Below are 23520 nucleotides of genomic sequence, written 5' to 3'. Positions count from 1 at the left end.
GTATGCATTTTGTTTTCTTCTGGGGGAGTGGGCCGTTTCCCTGCAATGAGCTACTGTACGTTGTCTACAAAACCTTTATCGTTTGTATTGGTGAGTAGGTCAAACGTTCGTGAGATTTCCACTAAAGAGGAGAGGCTGGTCTGATTTCGATTTGAGATTCAAACCGGCAAGTCGCATAGCCTTCTGCGAAGCGGAAGGCTATGGAACAGAGTTAGGATGTTCTATCCTTTATACCATTGGAGAAGCTCAGATACAACAGGTTCAAATCTCGCCAGAAATTTGTAAAGGCTTGGTCCCCTTTCCTTGAATTCACCCTTTCACTGTCTTCCGACTCACTGTCTTTTGATGATGTGTCCTACTGTAAGTGTTTTTCCTACATGTAATTTGGTTCACTTAATCTAGTAAAAGGCAAATTTTATTTTATTGTATTTATTTCATTTATTATTTATATCCTTTACTACCTGTTTTATTTTATTGTTGTTTTTTGTTGTTGTTGTTGTTGTCTTGTTTTGTGATGGAAACGGGGAGGGTGGGGTATATGTGGGGTTGTTTGTCTACAAAAATTGAAAATCTTATAAATAAAGTTATAAAAATATATATATATTTTACTCGTATCTATAGCCTATTAACTTAACTAATTAATTCAATAATATATTGTGAACTATTTTCTTGCCAGCCCATTCATTGCAGGATTAGGTGTTTAAAGTGATGGATCTCTCATTTCCCAATGAAATTCTTAAACTTCCTGAGTCGTTCTGTCGGTGTTGAATGGTTCTCTGTTCTGTGCCTTCCTCTGAATTTGAGCTCAGATAGTGCCGGAGGATAGCCGTGATGACTGACTGGACAGTCTGTCCATGCACCTCTTTAGTTCCCAAAAAGATGAAGAACTATTGGCTACATTTTATAATGCTTTCACTTTTCTAATGCATTATACTGTTATTTTAAGTCACGAAATTAAAAGTTTGGAGGAGAGAAGTTGAGGCCTTTAACTCCAAGAACAACATGCCTTACGTCAAGCATGCATGGTGGTAGTAGTTGTTATAATCTGATCGCCCATGGCTGTGTACTTGTACGTGGGACACAGTGTACTTAATATGTATTGTGTACTGCCTGAACTGTAGCATACTTTATAGTTAGGCTACGAGAGACATCTCAGACAGCAAGGTCAGCCTTGCTGCATTTAGCGGTTATTATGTCTCAAGTGTTGTTGTCACGTCATTGGGATCCAGCTCTATATATATATGTTCCTGTGTGTGTAATACACTTTGTGAACCTTTAGCGTGATACTGTCTCGTGTCACGTTATTGTTCTCCCGGGCCCGCCGCCGCTGTCGCCGTACCAAAGGAATACTTCAACCGGATTGTCACACACCACCAAGCCTGCACACACTACCTGTCTGTCAAACCAGACGAGGGTCCAGTACTTAGAGTTTACAACAGTAGTATTATAGGTCTGTTTTGCTGCCAGATTAGTGGAACTGATGCTTTACAGAAAGTAAATCATGGAATCATGAAGAAGGAGGATTCACTCAAAATCCTTCAGGAAAACTTAAAATCATCAGCCAGAAGGTTGGGTCTTGAGCACAATTGGGTGTTCCAACAGAATGACCCCAAACACACATCAAGAGTGGTAAAGCAATGGCCATCAGGCTAGAATTAAGGTCCTGACTTAAGCCCCATCAAGAACAAGCTTGTCAGAAAGCCAACAAATGTAGCTGACCTGCACCAATTCTGTCAAGAGGAGTGGTCAAATAAGCTTATAGCTATACTAAAAGTGAAAATGGGCGAGGTAGGCCTACATGTTGTGATTTTGGTTGGTCCCTTAAGAGTCTCCATCTAAACAAGGGTTGGTGAGTGTTGATTCAGTCGGAGAACATGACACCAAGCACCAACACCAAGCAGTATTGCATGACGCATTGTAAAGTTTAATACAGACATTGGACAGTGGACACATGACGTGCCTAGAAGATATGTAAACAAGGATAAAAACAGAAATGAACAGACACAGAACATGCATGTTGTATCACTGTGCAGGCGTGCACAGACGTCAGTCTCTGATAAAGTATAGTTGAAGTGATGGTCATCGTATCATGGATATCAATATGTTTAAATGGATGAGTGTTTCACCACTGGGTCAAGCAGATAAGGATATTCATGGCAGTACATGTAACCACATGTTAGCATTGCTGTATGTAAGATATGTACATAATAATATCTTTGCCCCAGCAGATTTGGTCACATTTCAGCAACACTAAATAAATGAATAATAGTGTGTGTATCGCGTGCGTGTGTGCGACTGTGCGTGCGTGTGTGCGACTGTGCGTGCGTGTGCGTGCCTCTAGCAGGGTTTTTAGACTGGTCTTGTTCCATTATTTGTGTGTTCTCTAGACCAGAGGAGCTGTGAGGAAGATGATTAATGGTGGCTGGATGCCAAGACAGCTCAAGTTATGACCAAGGCGCTGGGATTATTTCACATGTATGCTGCTTACACGTGCAGATGTACATACACACGCACGCACGCACACACACACACACACACACACACACACACACACACACACACGCATTCACTTACAGTATAGCTCACGTTAAACTAAAGCCTGCACACAAAAAAGTAGGTTTATGACCATGGTAATTAAATAAATAAGCACAGTACCGTATTATGGTATACAAGAACATTTGTACAATACATATTATAACATCATTATTATCTTTGCTGGAGCATGACAATAACATGTGTTTGTTCCACTGCATATTAGAAAGACTTTCTGTGTAATAGTGTGTGTGTGTGCTGTGTGTGTGTGTGTGTGTGTGTGTGTGTGTGTGTGTGTGTGTGTGTGTGTGTGTGTGTGTGTGTGTGTGTGTGTGTGTGTGTGTTCATGTGCCTGCGTGCGCATAATGTATTTATCGCTGCACATGTGTGCTCAATCTACAGTAGGATGAGGACCACATTCTGTAGGCCCTGCCCTGGAAGTGACTCCTCCCTTTCGCAATGTACAGAATTTTGCGCAACACCCTCCTATGGGAGAGAGAGGGGGAAAGCCCCATCCTGAATCAGAGAGCGGGAGAGAAAGAGAAAAAGATTGAAATGCGCCTGAGTCAGAAATGAAAGGGAAAGAGTGAAAGAAAAAAGGAGAAAGAAAGGGAGAGTGACAGAGCAAGGGAGTGAAATTGAAAGAGTGAGAAAGAGAGAGGGGTTTGGGGTTTGGGGGGGGGGGGGGGGGGGGTTCTGCTGCTGCTGGCTAGCGGCTTCTCAGCCATGGCCCGTAGCTTCCCCATCTGCCCCTCTCAAAAGACTCCATTGTTCCCAGCAGTCTGAAGTGAGAGAGTGAGCTAAAGTGTGCTGTGAAGCCTGCCGGCGTGGCTGAGGCTGGGGGTGCTGGGCGTTGGGCCGCATGCCTAAAACCACACGGAGGAGAGAGAGCCAGACACAGGGTATCTCTGTGCAACTCACGGCCCACTGTTGGAGCCTTGCCCTGGCTTAACAGCGCCTTATGAAAAACTCCACAACATGACATAAAAAACACACCTAACTGTCAAAAGGGCTCAACCGACCTAACGGTCCGGGGCTGTATCTTCCAGTGCCATGCTCCCCTGGAGACCATATTTGGTGGTGTTTGTGAGTAAAGGGAGGTGTATGTGTGTTTTTAATTTTATGCAATGCTCGAATGAGCCAATCAGAGAGGGTAACTGGATGCTGCCCCTGTGAAAGGTGGTTAATGAATATGTTTTCACTTCACTTGGAGATTGAATTTAACAGTATTTGTCTAAGTATTGGTCTATTTAGTTAAGAGGATTTATAGAATATGTTGTCTACAAAATGTAATTGCTGACAGTGTTGAAGACATAGTGTAATATCAAACACAAAGGAAACTCACAACAACAAGCTCATGTAATATTTTGTGGAGTGTTTTCACTTTTTTATTGAAACAGTATGAACAAAAACACTGCAATTAAATAAAATGTTTCAAACAAATCAGAGCCAAAAAAAAGAAAGAAAAAAAAAGAAAGAATTAAAGACCTAGAGTTGATAGTATGTGGCAAAAAGCAGGGGAGAGGGGAGGAAACCAAAAACAGACATCGTCGCAAACATTTGCAGTGTCTAAAGCCTATTCATTAAACATTACATCACTCATTCAGTGCACATATTAAAACTGAGTTCATAAAGCAAGCGGAGCGAAGCAAAGACTGAATTATTTGTACACCCGTTAATGACCATGTATACAATTATGAAAACAACAACAGAAACATAATGGGCATTGCTGCCTAATACTGTGCACTCTAAACCAAGTGCAACATGAAATGTCTTCCTGTGTGCATGCGTTCTGGGGTGAGCTCAATGTTCGAGACTGTGTGCGGTTAGTTGTTTTGGAACACTACCCTAACTATTAACAGAAGTACTATGAATATTACATCGTAAAGACAATGCTAGCACTATGCCAGACAAAAACCGCTACCTGTGGATAAATGTACTTATGGAACATGTTTGGGAGAGAGAGAAAACCAAATATTGTCGAAAGCTGTTCTTTTTTGGAATGGGTGGCAGTTAATTATACGTATTATATATAATATAAAAAAGGTACAGTCAATTCACATTAATGCACTTCAAAATGTCAAAATCCACCTAACTACCCAGGGAATACCAGAGACAGTGGCACAAACCCTTCTGCTAAATGTCACAGATATGTATTAGGTTTTTATATGGCAGTGTTAAAGCAGGCAGAATGTCACGTTACTCTCGCAAATGAGGGTGCCTTTTCTTTTTCTTTTTTCTTTTAGCTTCAAGCCCCTCGCTAGCCCTCAAAGCACATGAGTGCTATGTTGGGACAACCTCTGCACACAGTGCTTCATACAGTTGGCCAACTTGTCAATTTTCCTTTCTTCTGCAGAGGGACTTACTTGCCGGGGGTGTTTTTAAACGTATGGCCCTTTGTTGGCCATGACAACAATAGCCACACCAAAAGGCTGTTTGTACTGTACGTACGGTGTGTTAAAATGCTTAGAATAATGCAACCGCAAACATGTGAGAAAGTCGTTAACTGTAGACTATGCATAGTCCCTTTGTATGGTATATACATCCTATGGAATTCATAACATTCTCGCCCGCTTCCTGTCCCGCCTCCATCTCGTTTTATTTTGTTTTCATTTCCTTCAAATTCGTACTTTTTTTTGTTCAGGTCCTTTTCACTGACTCAAATGGTTTGTTCAGGTCCTTTTCACTGACTCAAATGTGTTTGTTCAGGTCCTTTTCACTGACTCAAATGTGTTTGTTCAGGTCCTTTTCACTGACTCAAATGCAAATCTGAGTCACTGCAAAAAAAGGAAAAACCTTGAGTATGTTTTTTTTCTAGCACAAGTCAGATAATCCCTTACATACTTTTTTAATGGATAAGAAAGGCTGTGAATTTCTTCGAGGCATCCTGTGGCCATCTTGATTTGTTCTGTCCATGGGTTTGTTGGCTGTCGGGTATAAGGCCGAGAGGGGGAAGGAGGGGGGGTGACAGAGTCCCTTTATATCAGTGACTCCAGGGGTTTCTGAGAGGGGGTTGGGGGGACTGGAGGTAGCCACTTCTTCTCTACCTTTCACACACACACACACACACACACACACACACACACACACACACACACACACACACACACACACACACACACACACACACACACACACACACACACACACACACACACACACACACACACACACACACACACACACACACACACACACACACACACACACACACACACACACACACACACACACACACACACACACACACACACACACACACGAACGCATACACACACACAAACCTCCCACCCCCTCTTTTTGGCAACAGTCCAGAATCCTGGTTAGATTAGACTAGTGCTGGTAGGCATGCTTGTTTAACGACAGGAAATGACATCACAGTTCAGTAGTTCAGAATTTCCAGAACTTGGAGCGCTCTTCCTTTTTCGGGGCCTTCTTCCTCAAGGGCTGTGGAATAGAGTTAGGAGAAAAGAGAACAGCAATTCAATAACAGGTGCAGTCTGAATGTCCGTTGATGGTTGAGGGGGAAAAAGGGAATAAAATAGATTCTAGTGTTATCTGTTTGTATATAATCAAAGTTAACTTCAAGGAGCTGTTTTATTAGCCACATAAACCCATACAGTATGTATTGACAGGAATCCCCCAGGGGTCTATACTAGGCCCTGTCCCTTTTCCATCTACACCAAATATCTTTGTCTAATAGAAGACCTACAAGCTCACAAAAACACATTGCAAATTTGCAATGCAGCGCGTTGTGGGCTTGTAGATCTGCAATCTTTACCGAAATGTTCGCGCCAGAATAGCAACGCTAGGGTTCATGTGGTTAATGTCGTGTCATTATGTGCTACTCATCTAAAAAAAAAAGGGGGAAAAAAAGAAAAAGGGGGGGAGATCCAAAAATGTAGTTTGTAATTTTGGGATTAAAAGGTCAAACATGTAGAACAGCCAAACAGTAGGCATTGCCATTAGGCTTGGATAAAGGCTATTGTGTTTAATAAGGTTTTATTAAGGGAGACAACTCTTTTTTTAATTCTGGTTTACTGAACACATATGATTACCCATTTTGAGCGTAGCTTAAGTCAGCTCACAGCTGTAGGCGGTATGTTCTTTGATAAACCTTTGCAAAATAAGACCAACAACAACAGTAGAGACACTCTTAGAATTAGTTCTAGGCGATAAACAAAAAACGAAATATTTTAAGATGACAGAGCTTCAGTGTGTTGCTGCTCTGCTTTGAACCAACATTAATTCCCTGTGGCCGATGACACTGTCAAAGACACTATCTATTCTACACCCTATATACTTAGTTGACCGGAGTCACCCAGGGCTCTAGACTAGATCTTCTTGTATTTCCCTCTACACCAAATCAAAAGTATAGGTAAGCTGATGATGTAAGGCATTGTATTGATGCATACAAGGCAGCTTACTGAATTGAAGCTACATTTGTAGGCAAAATAGAAACACTTGTCAGACTGAATGGACAATGACATTTCATCATCAGGCCATGGGGTTGTGTGTCAGTCAAAGAAGCAGCAACCTACCAGATTGACATGTTTGTTTGTTTTTTGCTTATTTGTCTGTTTTTTATTTTCTTTTGCGACAGGCGGGTTGTGTTACGCTATTATGTCTGTGACACTGGACCACTGTAGTTGAGGGGTTAAAAGGATTAGCCGGGGAAAACAATGAAAAAGTCAAAATTACAGAAAGGCTTCTCGAAGGCTTTTTGTTCTTGGCAGGGGGAGACCTGTGACATAGAAAACGTTTCTCCGTTAGCATCACATGCTAGCATCCATGTAGACAGTATTACAGCATTCTCAGGGGGGGTGGGTGTGTGGTACATGGAAATACAGTTGGCATGTTCCTTTACTCCCATGAGGGAAGGTCGTCAGTGCAATGCATTCAGCCCTACATGGAGACCAAGTATGGTCTAAAATAAAAAAATCCGTTCGCAGTTTGAGCTGGGTGAGAGAGTTCATCTTATCACAGTGAACAGCATTCTCTTCAGCACCCATTACGTCACTGTTGCTGTTATTTCAGGTATTCCGTCCTAGAGATTTCTAAACTAAAGCCTGATTCATAGTTTGTCGCAGTCTCATGCCGAAAATGGGCCATCTACAAGCTTGCAATGCCTCGGGAGGCAACACGGTGTGCTTGTAAACCGGCGGCTATATATCCGGCATGAGACGATGGCCTGCAACAAAGTATAAATAAAGCATGAATGTCCACGCATGTGTTCACTCCATATCAAGAGGCAATCAGTAGTAATCACTGAATGTTAATTCAACTCAGATAGTGTAAAAATGGACCGGTAAGAGCAGAGATAATAAGGCTATCATCTCTGTGCTGGGTGCTTCTACTTAAGCATGCTTACATGCAAAGACGGATGTAGTCAATAACTCAGTGCATTTCAATTACATTTTTCACTTCGTCATATTGACCATAAACAAGTGCAGTAAGTAGTATAATGAACAATTTTACATTTCCACATTTGGAGGTAATAATTAGCAGAATTTCAGGAACAGGAACCACACCTCAATCACGTCACTTCCATTCTCCCATAAATGGTCTCCTGAAGACAAATGTATGCTTTGTCTCACAATGGTGTCAGATGCAAAAATAGCAGACCTACAAGCTCACAACGCGCTTGTTGTGAGCTTGTAGGTCTGCTATTTTTCTTTCTTTTCTTTCTTTGTTTTTTTTTCAATAAATGCGTTAAACACATGTTGACTGATGGTGTGGTCCTTGCTCATGACATGTTTGTGTACTGTAGCTGTGTATATGCGTGCGAGTGTCTGTGAGAAATAGGTGATTTACTTACGAGTATTTGCCCATCCTCCTCACCAAGGCGACCACCACAGCAATGACAATAACTACTGCCACCAATGCACCGATGACAATCCCCACTACCTGACCGGAACTGGCAGCCTCTGTGGAACACAAAGGAAACTCGGTTTCGAGCTGTTTTTAATCATGAAAATCAACTACTTGATGCCTGAGCAAAAATGCACCCGTAAAAGTCATTCCAAGCAGTTACAATTACAAATCAGAATCACAGTGTATTTTCTTGTCACTGTAGATTAGCTATTTTTGCTGAATGGTCATCCCAGAATAGAGATGCTAGGGGTTCAAATAAATGTAGTGGAATGTAGTTTGCATTATTTGAATGAATAGATAAAATAACAAACATCTCCAGCATAATGAAACCCCAATTCAACTTGTCAATGCCCGGCCAACAACGACCCACACCATCTCTCACCCTCTGTGCCCTCCTCGACCACCACTGCCTCATCTGTCTCCAAAGGCACTTCGGGGCCGGCCACCACCTCGGGCTCGCCCTCGGGCTCCACGGCTTCCTCCTCCACCACCTCGGCGTCCACAGCGGGGTCGGCGGGAGCCTCGGGCTCCTCGGCGGCGGGCTCCTCGGCGACAGGCTCGGGCTCGGCCTCGGCGGGCGCTGCCGGTGCCTCGGTAGCCACGACCGGCGCCTCCGTCTCCACGGCAACGTCCTCCGGTACGGCCTCGGCCTCGGCAGCCTCGGTGGCCACGGGCTCCTCCACCACCGGCGCCTCCGTCACCAATTCCTCCGCGGCGGCTGGCTCGGCTTCGGCTTCGGGTTCAGGCGCGGCGGTGACGACAGCCTCCTCGTCCACTATCATGGCCTCCGTGACTTCAGCGGGGGCCGCGTCGACCACCTCAGCGGCATCTGTGGCCACTCCTCCCAGTTCCTCAGGGAGCTCTGTGGGGCCTGTGGAGGAGGTAAATAGGACAGGAGATACTGGAGGTCAATTGACAGGTGCATGATGGATGGGTAGATGGATAGAAGAGCAAATAGACCACTTAGTGTATATAGATGTATGATATATGGATAATAGAGGGTATGTGCAAAGTGAGTGGCAAATTGAGTTGCAAAGTGAGTGGCAAATTGAGTTTAACGTCGTTTAATGCAATCAGATAGGACTTTTCAGTATGTATGGGATGTCCAGGCCAGGAAGATTTGTTTTGCCAGTCAGCATAGGCGTTCCTGGTAAGACGATGATTGATGATTACATGCGCATACCCTCATATTGATACACAGACAGGAACATATACAGTATAGGGAAGATAGATAGACTTGAAGTCAGATAAAAAAAACTACCAGGTAATTATTCGCATTACTACATGGCATCATGCTTCTCTCCCTCTCCTCCCTGCTCTCTCCCTCATCTATCCTCTCCTCCTCCTGCTCCTCCTCTCTTCCTCCCTTCATCATGGCTCCGTGGCAGAAGTGACGGCACGGCTGCTGCTACTACGCCCCATGACTGAATAAACGTACACGCATCCTCCGTTCAACCGCCCACTCTCCCCTGCCCACTCTCCCCCGCCCACTCTCGGGCGGGGGAGAGTGGGCGGCACTCTCCCCCGCCCGAACCCCACACCACCCAGCCTGCTCCTCCATCCTGCATGCCGCTAAGGCTCCGTGGACGTCCGCTCACATGCCACATCCTCTGCCTCATTTCCTGTAGAGGCCCTGCTGCCATGGCGGTTACTCACTGGACGATGGGAGTGCGCGCAGGAAGGCATGCATGGCAGACATGATTTAAGAAAGAGGAAGAGAACGTGTTAAAGTATGTGGCCTTGTGTGGGTAGATTAGAAGGTTGATGGGCCGGGCTGATTGTGTGAGAAGCCCAACCACCCAACCAACCAATCGGCCATTTCTTTAACAATCTAAGGAAGTAAGGAGATCCTCCTCTCAGGGGAGTTTGTTGACGCTTTCTAGAAAAAACACCTTGAAGAATGTCACTCATGACCTTTCAAAGCTGGTATGCAAGGCAACTACAGTTGAGCGTTTACTTTTTGTCTTAATTACCGGTAATAACGTAAGGTTATGAATCTTGGCTACGTTTAAACACAGGGTTGTTAGCTTAAGAGACTGCTTGCTAGCAGGGAAAATGTAGTCTGTCACTTGGTTCAACAGTATGAGGACATGTATTTATCCCTGTGTCTTTCATCAAGTCTTGGTCTGCGAAGGGCCTGAGTTAAACCTAATTATTTCCCTTCCAATAACCAAGCCCTATCTCCCAACATTCAACATCCTCCAAGCCATAAAAGCTTACCCTGGACAGCGCTCCTCCGAAATTAAGGAGGTAGATTTCAGTGTGGCACCAAAATTATGGCCTACGGTTAACTTTCCACTGGCAAGATGTTGGCCTGAAATCTCTTCTTTTCTCCCCGAAAAAAAAGCCCTCTGGCCTTCGAGTTCGCTGCCTCCTTAGAACCTCTCCCACTGCCGGCACCAGAAATGAGTGGTCTTCTAAACTTAGCATGTGACATCATGCTCCCTCCATCCCAAATTTGTCCCAATTGTTCGGGAATACTTGCAATAAGAGAATACTTCACGAGCGTAAAAATAACTCTGAATGTCTTGGCCTGTCCGACAACCAGTGCTGCTGTTGCAAGCTGGCCTGTTCATTAGCAACAGGCGGTGGTAAATATAACAAAACATTTGTTCTGCCTCCCCGCAGCAAAGAGCAGTGAAGGGGGCTTTTTGAAGGCTCTCTCGGACCCCGGCCTTGTTTGTCTGGAATGTCTGCGTGCAGCGATAAAGCGCTCCCAGCCTCAGTGAGAATGGCCTTGCTGCTATGTGTGTATTCATGTCCGCCACCCGCACCCTCCCCCCCCTCCCCCAGCTTTGTGCATGCAGGCCTCCGCTAACAATTGCTGTATTATGTCTGCAGCACCCACAATTAGCTCTAAGTAGTATTTCCTTCCCACTGTGCTGGGCGGCCCAAGCTAATACAGCTGCAGCCATGAGTAAGAAACAGGATCGCTGCCCACTGTCTCTGCCTCCCTCTCGCTCTCTCTTTTTCTTTTCTCTACCATTCTCTCTCTCTCTCTCTCTCTCTCTTTCATCTTTTTTGCGTGTCCCCACTTTCTACTCTATCCACTCCTTCCTTTAATAATCTGTGTCTCCTCTCTCTTATAGTTCTCGTCTGTGACCCTGCCACTCCCTAGGGATCGGCCTGTTGCTTGCCTAGTGTTGAAGCCTGGAGAAAGCTGCATCCCTCTGGGAGAGAGAGAGAGGGGGGACGCTGTATTTTTTTTTAAAGCTTGTTTTTGTTTCTATTCCCAAACACTAATTACTTACACATAGACATGCAGTCTCCACTGTCCAAGCAGTGACACATGCATACACGCACGCACGTGCGCACACACACGGGGGAGTGGGAATCATATATTATTCTATTCTGACAGATTTTAACTGATTATAATTGATGATCTTTAACCATAATAGTTGTCAACGTCCATGACGTGAAGGCAGATCACTGAAGTGAAAAGGAGAGTCAGGCAGCGGGGTTAGAGAGAATGGGAGAGTGAGCAGTGGTGGAAAGTAATTAAGTGCATTTACTTAAGTACTGTAGTACAATTTTGAGGCATTTGTACTTTACTTGAGTAATTCCAATTTTCTACTCGACTACATCTCAGATGCAAATATTGTACTTTTACTCCACTACAGTTATTTTAAAACCAATTAGTTACTAGTTACTTAACTTTTGGTGCCTTAAGTACATTTTGAAGCCAATACTCTTTTTCTTTTGTGACCGTAGGTTTACTTTTACTGAAGTACATATTGAATGCCAGACTTTTACTTATAACAGAGTATTCCTACAGTACATTGCAGTATTGATACTTTTACTTTACTTTAAGTATAATATGCGAGTATTTTTCCCACCACTGAGAGAGAGAGAGAGAGAGAGTGAGGGAGGTTGGACTAGGAGGGGAGCTGTGAAGGAACAGCATGTTTCTAAAGCCTAAGCAACAGAGAGCCGGATGGCTTCCCCCTCGTCCCTTCCGCTATCTGACTTATATTCTGTCTCCTTGTTCTCCCAGAATACAGGCCCTGTTCTGTCTCTGATTTACTGTCTCATGCTATTCTCCACTCACACGGCAGATGTGTGTGTGTGTGTGTGTGTGTATGCGTACAGTATGCGTGCGTGCGCGCCCGGCCCGCATGCGAGTGGTCAAAAACGTACACAATGTACGCGAGTTAGTATGCGCACATGTACACCACGTGGGGTTAGCATGTGGGTGTGTGCGCCTGTGAGAGGGGTGGGGAGGTGGAGGGGGGCGGAGAACACGTGATTTTATGCTCGTAGATCAACCGTTTGGCTCAGTGGCACTCCCGCTGGGCTTTATATACGTCTGTCAAGATCACATAATACTGACTGCGACCAGTAGGAATAATTATAAGGCACAGAGAGAGGGGCAAAAGAACCAGATGAAATAAGAAGTCGAGAGAAGATGTAAAGATAAATACATTGAAGATGAAAAGATAAATACATTGGAGATGAAAACATTCTCATTGGAACATTGGGGAAACTGCATTTGAGAGGCAACCTTTCTTGACAGAGCTGCTTTCGAAACAATATAGAACAATTTAATACTGCATAAAACCAACAAGCTGAATAAAATAAGGAAAGCTGGTTGTAACTTTTAAACCAAATGACATTTTTTTAAGACATAACGTAAAAGATGACACCGATTGTGACCCAGCACGACACTGGCTCCAAAACTCCCCTTAAACAGGCTCCTTATGGGGGGACGGGGGGGCGGCAGGAACTGTAAAAGACATTGCAGGCAGACAAAAGGGCGAGTGAAAAAGAGTGGGAGAAGTGAAAAGAGAGCGAGAGAGAGCACGGCAAATGACAGCGAAGCCTGACGCAAGCCTCAGCTATACTTACTGTATCTGATCTACAGTACAGATCTACAAGCTCACAACAACGTGCCACGGATTTGTCTGCGTTGTGCAGCTAAGCTTGTATATCTGCTATTTACGGCATGCAACACCAACGTGAAACTATAAAGTGTATAAATCAGAGAGGTGGAGGCTCCTGCTATCACGGTGGAGAGAGGCAGGGAAAGGAAGAGAGATAAGCAGAGAGAGAGAGAGAGAGAGAGGGAGAGAGAGAGACAGAGAGAGGGAGTGTGTAAGAGAGATATACAATGTGAGACAGAGGAGCAGGGAGTAGCAAGACACATCCATCACCTGCACAATCAGCTGCCACTGAGGCACCCCATGTATGTGTGTGTGTGTGTGTGTGTGTGTGTGTGTGTGTGTGTGTGTGTGTGTGTGTGTGTGTGTGTGCATGTGTATACCAGACATGCATGCCTGTGTGTGTGTCTTGCGTGGGTGTTTATGTTGAGTTTCTATACACTGTGTTGTGGATGTGTGTGTGTGTGTGTGTGTGTGTGTGTGTGTGTGCGTGGGGCTACACAGCAAAACTACTTTGAGAGTGTAAAAACTAACACTGTGCACACATGGCACTAATGTGAGTATCACGTGCACACATACAGTACACACGTCGCACACACACAGAACTGTGTGTGAGTGCTATTTATTCACCGAGATGTCTAGTGTGGACAGGAGAGGGTCCATCTGCACATACCATCCGTGTGTGTGTGTGTGTGTGTGTGTGTGTGTGTGTGTGTGTGTGACTGTGTGCGTGTCTGCGTGCGTGTTAGCGCGTCCACCCTTGGAGCCCAAGAATGTTTTCCCTGTGCAGAGGGAGGGAAACATCCGAGTGAGAGATAGACGCCCATCTCAGCGCACTATGGCACGGTACGGCACGGCACGGCCCGGCACAGCCCGGCCTGACCTCCCCCACTCGCATGGCCGTAGGAGTCTGCTTGCTTATGGAGACTTTGGGGCGCGCCTCACCTCGCTCGCACACCGACCGAACAACACTTGGGAGTTTGCGTAGGAGAAGTCAAGAGATAGGCCTTAGTGGAATATTCTCAGCTGCCCCTTATCACGGACAGCAGCACACAAAGGCCGGTCCACAGCAGCCAGCCACACACACACACACACATACATACATACCCCAGTCTCCTAGCGTAACGGAGATACGAGGGACATTAAGCATTCTCCATCTGGTCTCTATCACTGGGGGCTGGAGTTGGCACTGTGCCCGTATCAAACAATAGATCCAGTGGACTTTGAATAGCGAATGGGGGTTGGGGGGGGGGGGCTGCTCTTGATTTCTACACTTGACTTCTGAATTTGAACCAAACGGAAGAGCCAAGATGTGGAATGAATCTCAAACAACTGAATAGATGACTTTGATCCTTGCGATGCTGATGCTGGCCTTATTGTTTAGCTATCAAACTATCAAACACAGCCAAATATTCTCGACAATACAATACAATACAATACAGAACCCGTGCATTACAGAGAAACATGTCGAGAGGCTCACTCCCAACGTAAATACTTTCCAATCTCGAGGACCGTGGCTACGACAAGTCAGACTCCCACGTCATAAAACACCTTCGTGGTTGTGTAAGCCTCACTATAAGTCTGCTTTCGTTTCTATCCCCCCTCTGCTTCTCCTCGCACCATGTCTCACCCTGTGACGTGCGTAGGTGCTAGAGATGTGAGACATTCGTGTTGGGACTGACAGAGGACGGAGATGCACATACACACCCATCTCTGTGGAGGTGACGGGGGGGACGCTCAGAGGGACCAGACCTCTATGTGGAGGGGATGGGGGGGACGCTCAGGGGAACCAGACCAGTGCCTGGATACGTTCCTTCAGAAGTCCATGCTGTTGAAGTGACACTCTTGTTTAATGGAGAGCGAACTAGACTCTCGCCAGGTTTCTGCCTCCAAATAAAGGAATATAAAATGACTATACTACTACAGCTCTCTACAGTTTCAACTGGGCTCCGGGGGCGCTCACGCGAACGAATTAACGCACGCACGCACACACGCACGCTTGCACGTATACATAGCTCACTCCCAGCTAAAATGGCCTCCGCCTCCTCCCTGTAAACAGATGTTCTTTCTCCTCCTCACGGAAATTTTTCAGAGGTATGACTGAGCGTTTTTTCTTCATGTTTACTTCTTTTTAGCAGTCTTTCTAAAATGAGACCTTTTTGTGGGTGACGTGAGAAGTGCGCTCACATATACCTCACGGCCCCTCCCCGAGCAACGGGGTATTGTAAAGTGTTCGACGGCATGTGGCTCATATTTGGAGCGTGAGCGCAACATCTGAGTCATTTTTACAAGTGGGTACGGACAGAGGGCATTGACCTCTCCTTCTCGGCGGACAGATGTGCCTGGGAGGGGGTCGTGGGGGGGGGGGGGGGGGGGAGGGCAGACAGAACTCATTACAAGGCACAGGGGCTGGCCCGCGAGTTGCTGGGGTTGGGGGTTCAAAGGATGCATGCAGGGACTGAGAGAGTTAAGTGGGCAGAGAGGGTAAAGAGAGACCGAACGCTTTATAAAAGTCAACCTTCACTTATGTTATCTCCGCTGTACTTTTTAAAGCAATTATTTTAAAAAAGACAGTCGAAAGTAGCGAAAAGTATCGAAAAGTAAAACAAAGCTTTTAAACAGATTCTGGAAAGGTTTTAGTCCTTGCACTTTATGAGCAGTCCTCTTTGGAAAGGAAAGGGGGTGGGGTGGGGGTCTCATCTCTGGCCAGTAAAGGTTGCTGCTTAAAAATAGAGGCAGCCTCTATCAGCACACCCCCCCCCCCCCCTTCTCTCTCTCTTCATCCTCCATGTTCCCTGGGACTGTACTGTTCCTCTGTACACTGACTGTGCATGACAGGTTGGAGATAGAAGGTAGAGAGATGGATGGTGGTGGGCTGGTGTGTGTGTGTGTGTGTGTGTGTGTGTGTGTGTACTTGTCTTATAGTACAGTAGAATTTGAGAAGTAGACATTGTGAGAACCATTGTCCAGAGAATGGGAAGGTTCATAAGGTTGGGATTGGGGTTCAGATTTGGGCATTTAAAGGTTACGTTTAGGGGTCAGAGATATGACCGATTTATACTTAGTCGCGTGGCGGTGTTGGGTTCCGGAAATAGCCGAACTACAAGCGCACGGTTGTCTGTGGGGCAGTGGTGGAAAGTAACTAAGTACATTTACTTAAGTACTGTATACTTAAGTAGACTTTTGAGGTCTTTACTTGAGTATTTCCAATTTCCAGTACTTTTACTTCTACTCCACTACATCTCGGAAACAAATATTGTACTTTTACTCCTCCACTACATTTATTTGAAGACTTTAGTTACTCGTTACTTTGAAGATGTATAGACAACCACTTCATCCGTATGTTTTGAAAATAGCCGATCTACAAGCTCACAATGTGTCACGATTGTGAGCTTGTTGAACTGCCATTTTGAAAAGATTTGTATACATTTGAAAACTTGAAAAGGGACATACTTTCACTTATGTAAAACATGTGAGTACTTTTCCCATCACGGTCTGTGCATGTAATGTACGTGTGTGTGTGTGTGTGTGTGTGTGTGTGCGTGCGTGTGGGTGGTTGTGGGGCTTGTTATGAGGTGGTAAAGCTTGATACCCCGCCAAAGATGGGTACATGCAGAGGGGCGTCTATAACTCTAACAACATGAGAGAGGGAGGGTGGTGTCCCGTCCATATGACCCTCTTAAATATAGAGCCTGTCCCTCTATTAATACACACACGCAATTTAACCAGCCCAGCCCTGCCCTGTGCTCTGCTATGCTACACTGCTGCTGTACACTGCAGTGTGCTGTATGTACTCAATGCTAGCGCCCCCCACCCCCCCCTCTGCTTCCTCTGGGGCAACACTATAAACCAGCAAGTAAGAGAGAAAGAAACAAGAAACAAAGAAAGACACCAAGAGAGAGAGAGAGAGAGAGAGAGAGAGAGAGAGAGAGAGAGAGAGAGAGAGAGAGAGAGACAAAAGAGCCGAGAAATGTAAAGGAATACAGAAAAGACCGACAGACAGCCTAACAGACAGACAGACAGACAGAGAGGGGGCGTGGTGGTGAATTGAGAGGGAGTAGGGTGTGGAATAAACATGTACGGGTGTAAATTTCAGTTTTAGCCCACCTCCTTCCCCCCTCTCTCTCCAGTGTAAGGGCACCACTGTTTTGGGAGCTTTCCAAAGAGGATATTCCTTCCTCCGTCCCGACCAGTGCCAAGAATCCATGTTGAAATGCTGCACGAGGCGGCAGAGCCTCCAACACATTACATCACATCACATCACATTCAGCCGTGGGTCTGAATCAAACCTTTTTTTTCTCTCTCTCCTCCTCAGGGGTACGGGGGACAGTGAGAAAGAGAAAGAAAGGGGGAGAGAGGGGGGACGGGGGTGAGAGGAGGAAGGGGGGGGCGGGGGCTGGCTAACTGTTAGAATCGACACAGACTATCCACCCCGAGACGCCCCCTCTTTATTGAATTAACACCCTCAGCCAATGTGTCGCTTTTCCATCCGCGGGCCGGGCCGAGCCAAAAAACTCATTCACCGCTAAGTGGAACATATGGGTACAGACTGACTGCCAGACGTTTTCAAGGAAAGAGGCAGTTATCACATTCACGGGAGCTTAAAAGTGCATTAAATACCCTTCTAAGAGAAATAAAACAAACAAAAACAAGAATGTAACACATTTCCCTATATAAGACAGACAATCTTATTTTTTTAAACACCCCCGCCGAAAAGGTTTCCATTTACTCAAGAGGGTGTGTGAGCCAGACAAAGAGTGAGTTAGAGGAGAGGTGTGGTGTGGGAAAGCGTGCGTCTGGTTCTGAGAGCAGACTGGACAGATGGAAAGACGGAGGGAAAGAGAGAGAGAGACTGAGAGAGAAAGAGAGGGAGAGAGACATAGGCAGACAGACTGAGGGGACACAGTGTGCTAACTAAGGGACAAGGAAGCCAGGACTTACTTGCATGTGTGAAAGCACAGAACGAGCCAACCAGGGCCACCAGGAGCAGGAGCTGAACTTTCATCTTGTCGATGACAACTTAAGACCTCTCTCCTCGATCTGCTTACGATGTACGGCCGAAAGCCTCGTTCAGGGGGCAAAGAGCAAGACACTGGAGAGCCCTCACACGCGCGCCACACACACAGACACACACAGACACACACACGCGCGCACACACACAGCAGGCCTCTCCAGAGGGTATAAGGGCGTGAAGATCAAGAAGGTCAAAAAAATCACAAAAAATTGAACGACTCGTCAGAGAGAAGAAGTTGTAAATGAGAGAAAGAGAGAGAAAGAGGGAAAGCTGGAGGTCCTCGTGGCTTTAGTTGTGGAAAATGAACAAAGGGATAGAGAGGCTGGGGCCAGAGGCGCTCGGTCCTGGAGAGGAGGAGAGAGAGAGAGAGGGAAAAGAGGACTGAGAGAAGGATGTCGACGGGACAGGAGAAGAGAGGAGCTCTCTGGACGTTTTGAGGAAATGGTGAGAGAGAGGGACTGGCACACAGTGGGAGAGAGAGAGAGAGAGAGAGAGAGAGAGAGAGAGAGAGAGAGAGAGAGCTGGGAATGGAGAAGGGGTGGGGGTCAGGTGGGGGGGTATGAGGGTGGGCTGGGCAGCAGTGGTATAAGGTGGTCTCAGCGTCTGCGCTGGTCCAGCCTCCTGTGCCTTGAACGGGCCAGTCCCGTGTGAGACACGCTCGCTCGGTGCACGACCAGCCCTCCCTTTTTGCAAGCCCTGCAATATCAGTTGCACCCCAACACCCGGCGCCGCCGCCGCCACCACACACACACACACACACACACACACACACACACACACACACACACACACACACGGTCATATAAATAAATAGACCGCCAATATATTTATCCAGACAAGGCAGTTACCTCAAAACATGGATACCTTACACGAATTAGCGTCTTAAAACAATAAACTTATACGGCCTAGTAAATGAATGGAGAAAGGAAGCGTAAACAATGTTTGGAGTCGTCTGACAATACAATAAATCACACACATTAAGAGCTGCCAAAGTGACGCAATACAACTGCACTTCATTTCGGTTCCAACAGATGTTACTCAACGAGTGCTTGGGCATTGAGGCTGCTTCCTTTGAATCAATCTCATCTCTAAGTCTAATAACGAACGCAAACAGCGGCGGATTCTATCATGGGAATAAGTATGAATGAAAGGAGTGGTCGCCACTTCAATCCAGTGCCACTTCAGGGCTCCGTTAACTCGCTCATCTCGGGATGGCTGTAAAGACGAGACACTGGAGTACATAATGCGGTGGACGGGCATCCACCAGAGGGGCTTTTGAACGGGCTACCCCAATGAAAAGGAGCCATAAATACAGTTAGAACATTGTGTGACTTTCACACAGGCAAGCATGGTGGTCGGCAGAGTTTACATCTGAGGAAAAGCAAACAAGCCGTTGCCTGGCACTAGCCTGACACCTGTTGGACAACCAGCAATGAGGGAGAGAACAGAGTCTCTCTCTCTCAATCTCTCTCTCTCTTGGCTCTTTCCCCAAATTTGTTGTCCAGGAATTGTTTCTTACATAATCATAGCCTAGGATCAGGAAGTTGTTTTTGGGCTCTGTGGTTCGGAGTGTGTCGGTAATCTAGGAACGGATGCAGTTGCTACAGCTGCTGTCAGCTGTCAGCTGGCGCAGTTAAATGCACTTTAGCAATAGTGAAATACAGTATATATATTTTTCATCCCCAGAGTGAAAAGATTCTCTGTGGTTTAATGCACAGCTGAGGACTACATAAAACCGTTACATGTTAGTCTTGGCTCTCTGACAGGTTCGAACATAAAGCTCAGATTTAATCGCTATAGGAGATGGCAGCAATAAAAGACAAGGCTGAGTCATAGCGTACAGTAGCATGTACGGGAGGCAGCAACCTCTGCCACAGCTGCATCATCACGAGGCAGTTCGTAGAAGCGTGCCGACATGCAACAGAATAAGGACAACAAATGTGCAGCGAGTGCAGTAAAAATGGTCAATGACATTTTTAATAAACACTGAAACATATTTTAACCGCCGAACACAGAATATTCATGACACACAAAAAGCCAATGCATTTTCTTTTAAATCACCTATTTACAATATACGCAAGTTATGTACAGATTGCGTCTTTTAAGGGACGGATAACAAAATACTTTCTCTTCCTTTGCTCTTTTTAGTTTAGTTTTTTTTCCTTTTCTTTTTTAAATCAGTCTTTGTTTTTCAAGGTCAAAGGGAGGAGTACATACTGTTATTTACAAGGACGACAACCAACAAACAAACAAACATACAAGATATAGATATGCTGGTCACCCATATACAGCATTGAATGGCAATAGCAATGAACTGCTGCTTTTTTCTCTTCAATGAAATGTGATCTCTTTTTTCAAGCCAAAGAGCACTTTCAGGTCCCATATTTCATTGTCATTATACCCAGTTACCCATTTGCTTCATTCAGGGTTTTTTTTTTCTTTTTCTCCAATGGTGGAACTGTATGCTGAAGGAAATCATGTAAGACTATACACACTTGTACACACAGACAAACTAAAGGAGCACAGTAACAAAAAAACAAAAAAAAGCTTTTGACATTTTTATTTTTAATCTCTCACTGGAAGATTTTTTGTAATTTTCATTTTGTTTTTTTGAAAACATCATTTGAAAAACATTTCACTCTCGTTTCTCTGCTAGATGCTACCAAACTCGGTATTGTGCAAAGACTGCTTTGCCTCCCCTATCCTACACGAGGCATTTTTAAATCATGACCAACCTTCTGTACCTGGCCTGGAACTCATTTTCATTCCAATTGTGCATGGCACTGCACCACTATCCAACCCCAGAAAAAACTCAATTAAACCTGTTAATGATAATACAATTATAATCCTCAACAAAGACCACGTCTAGCCGTGTCTAATCCACTCATCAAATGTCTGTCACATGAGCTACTGAATAAAGAACATTTCCACAGTATAATTGATCATTTAGCTTATTGTGGTGCCACTTGGGAGTCTTTCGTTTGTGGCACAATCATTAAACTACAGTCGAACCTAATTTATACTCGAATAAACAGATTTTTCGGTGAGTGACGATGTCGTGGGACAAAGTAAAGATTAGGCTTCACTGAGACCAGCGAACAGGTACTGGACAGCATCTTCAGCTTCACTGTTGCACAGAACAGTAGTTGTTCGGATATGGCAGATGAAAGCAAGACCCTGAGAATATGGCACCATGGATACTGGCAGGGCTGTTCCTTCAAACACGCACGCACACAAATAACCACATCAACGTACCAACTCTGGAAACCTCGAAACATTAGTAAATAATAAACTTTGACAGAGAGCGCGGATGGGGCGTACTTTGCATTTTGTTGTTCTCTCTCACCACCACAGAAGTTCTTAATGGGCCCCGATGGCTTTCAAGACAAAAAGCCTCTAACACTGGCAGATGTGTTCGCAGTACAATCAATTAAGCCAGATGACCATGAAATTACTAAAAGAAAGAAAACATAATGAAGTGTAGCACTGTTTTTGGCAAGCAAGCGCTGCTTCCAAAACCCAGTGTTTGTTTGAAAGACATTAAGCTCTTTTCTAAACATGATGCAGTTGCATCGTCCTCCACAAGGTGGCGTTCCTCTGCTGTCATAGGGTCTTTATTCCTGTCTAATGAAAAAGAAAATCCTCCCCACGACTGATATCAATAAAACTAACATCCATGTAGATGCCAAATATCACTGATAAAATTAAATAAAATTATCAATAAAAGAAGGAAAGTGCATAGCTGTATTTGCTAATACTGCACTGCTGATATGTGTGAGCACTCGTGTGTGTTTGCGTGTGTGCGTGTGGCAAGGGTACAATTTCAATTCCTATTAAGTCTGGTTTGCAGAAACTAGCGTAAATTAATCCATTTGTAGCTCTGAGAATGTACAACACTCTGATTTTAAAGTGTATGTGTTTTCAGTGCTGACGTTCTGGCTGGAAACACATGACTCTCAGCTCACGAATAACGCCTGATTTATACTAAGCTGCACAGGGTTGTGTTGTGGACTGGAACTGCACGGGTTGTGCTGTGGACTGGATATAGACGATCTGCAAGCTCACTTGGGCTTGTGGATCATTGTTGCGATCACTGCGTGCCCCCGGCGCCCGACCAAGTATAAATCAACAGAAAAGACCTTCGCAGACGTCTTGACAACACTTTGGCAACTTGTGAGCCTGTTGGCAGACTCGGCACAGTCTCGGGGGAGGGGGTGGCGGGGGGAAATCGAGACAAGACAATTCCGAAAGCTGTAGTGTACATCAGGGCTTGTCTCACCCTGTTATCCTTTTTAGCCCGGCTTTGTTCATGATTGTCTTTTAGACTTGCGATGATCCGTTTCGTGTGTAAAAAAATTAAAGAGCACTAAAGAAAACAAACGACAGAAATACTCCCCGTTTCTCTTCTCTTGGATTGTCTTCCGTGTCTCTCTGGGGGGTGGATTGGCCAGTTGTTTATCATCTCACCTGTCATCTTCTGCCTCTCTCACGCCTCTCTCTCTTCCAGCTCCTCCTCCCTCTGTATAATAAAGGTATATTCTAGACGATGGAGTCCCAGTCAAAGTCATCTTGTATGTCATCTGCAGCGGGCAGCCGCCTCATCTGGAAGTGACCTGGTGGAAGCATGTGATGCTGCTGACTCAGCTGGCTGGGATGACCTGAGAGAGGAGAGTCAACATATGAGAGAGAGAGAGAGAGAGAGAGAGAATTTACATAAAACAAATATTGAGAGGGGGGCTGTGTGTTAACACAGTGTTTCTCAAACGTTTTCAAGTCAAGGACCCCCAAATGTTTTCCGCGGACGCGGACTTCGTAATATTCACTCATCTCCAATAGTACCATAGCCGTAGTTCATGCCGATCTTTGGCCAATCACAAGAGCACAACAACCGATGCTGGAAGTGATGCTGTGTGGTGGCAGTGGCAACCACACGTTTCCACCATCCACAAGTGGTTAATGTATGTTTTGTAATAAAAATTCAAATATATAAAATGACTAGTACAGTAAGTTTTCAAATACTTGGAGTAAGTACTCGGAGTAAAAAGTACAATATTTGCTTATCATCCTTCTTTCTGTGTTGTCTCTTCGGAGTTGACAACAAACAGCACTAGCTGTTTGTTGGAGCTCATCACATAACTCTGAGGTGACATGGTTTTAAGTTTTGTGAATTTGGAAATGCACACTGGAAGCTGTGCACACTGGATCAGCGATCAGAAACAAAAC

At 45.2% G+C, this 23520-nt stretch overlaps 2 protein-coding genes across 4 annotated transcripts in view; both read right to left on the bottom strand.

Annotated features, from left to right (window-relative positions):
• Positions 1-5265: 5265 nt before the first annotated feature.
• pdpn (podoplanin) lies at positions 5266-18769 on the bottom strand. Of its 2 annotated transcripts, XM_083769036.1 has the most exons (5): positions 18225-18769; positions 8789-9277; positions 8351-8459; positions 7234-7276; positions 5266-5979 (listed from the first exon to the last, which is right to left on the bottom strand). In XM_083769036.1, the coding sequence occupies exons 1-5, from the start codon at positions 18286-18288 to the stop codon at positions 5923-5925; spliced, it is 762 nt and encodes a 253-aa protein (XP_083625162.1). In that variant the 5' UTR covers positions 18289-18769; the 3' UTR covers positions 5266-5922. The 2 variants fall into 2 exon arrangements, with proteins under 2 accessions (XP_083625162.1, XP_083625163.1); XM_083769037.1 differs by lacking the exon at positions 7234-7276 and having other exon boundaries at positions 18225-18761.
• Positions 18770-19823: 1054 nt separating this feature from the next.
• The window catches only part of LOC310861749 (forkhead box protein J3-like), an 82099-nt gene continuing 78402 nt past the window's right edge, over positions 19824-23520 (bottom strand). For both annotated transcript variants that reach the window (XM_083769355.1, XM_083769356.1), the window contains one exon: positions 19824-22955. In XM_083769355.1, the coding sequence (XP_083625481.1) occupies positions 22837-22955 (119 nt within the window). In that variant the 3' untranslated portion in view covers positions 19824-22836. The remainder of the gene's footprint in view (positions 22956-23520) is intronic.

This window comes from Protomyctophum parallelum, assembly GCF_964188405.1.
Source record: "Protomyctophum parallelum genome assembly, chromosome: 7".
Taxonomy (NCBI): domain Eukaryota; kingdom Metazoa; phylum Chordata; class Actinopteri; order Myctophiformes; family Myctophidae; genus Protomyctophum; species Protomyctophum parallelum.
Note: the sequence above shows the minus strand (reverse complement) of the source record. Positions and strands in the feature narration are given on the sequence as shown.

What these genes read in the sequence shown, in the direction of transcription:
- pdpn (XM_083769036.1), bottom strand. Translation starts at nt 18,288, where the DNA reads ATGAAAGTTCAGCTCCTGCTCCTGGTGGCCCTGGTTGGCTCGTTCTGT. An exon ending in AGGAGGATGGGCAAATACTC is followed by an intron (nt 7,277 to 8,350) that starts GTAAGTAAATCA and finishes TCTATGTCACAG; the next exon opens with GTCTCCCCCTGCCAAGAACA. An exon ending in AGCCTTCGAGAAGCCTTTCT is followed by an intron (nt 5,980 to 7,233) that starts GTAATTTTGACT and finishes TCTATTCCACAG; the next exon opens with CCCTTGAGGAAGAAGGCCCC.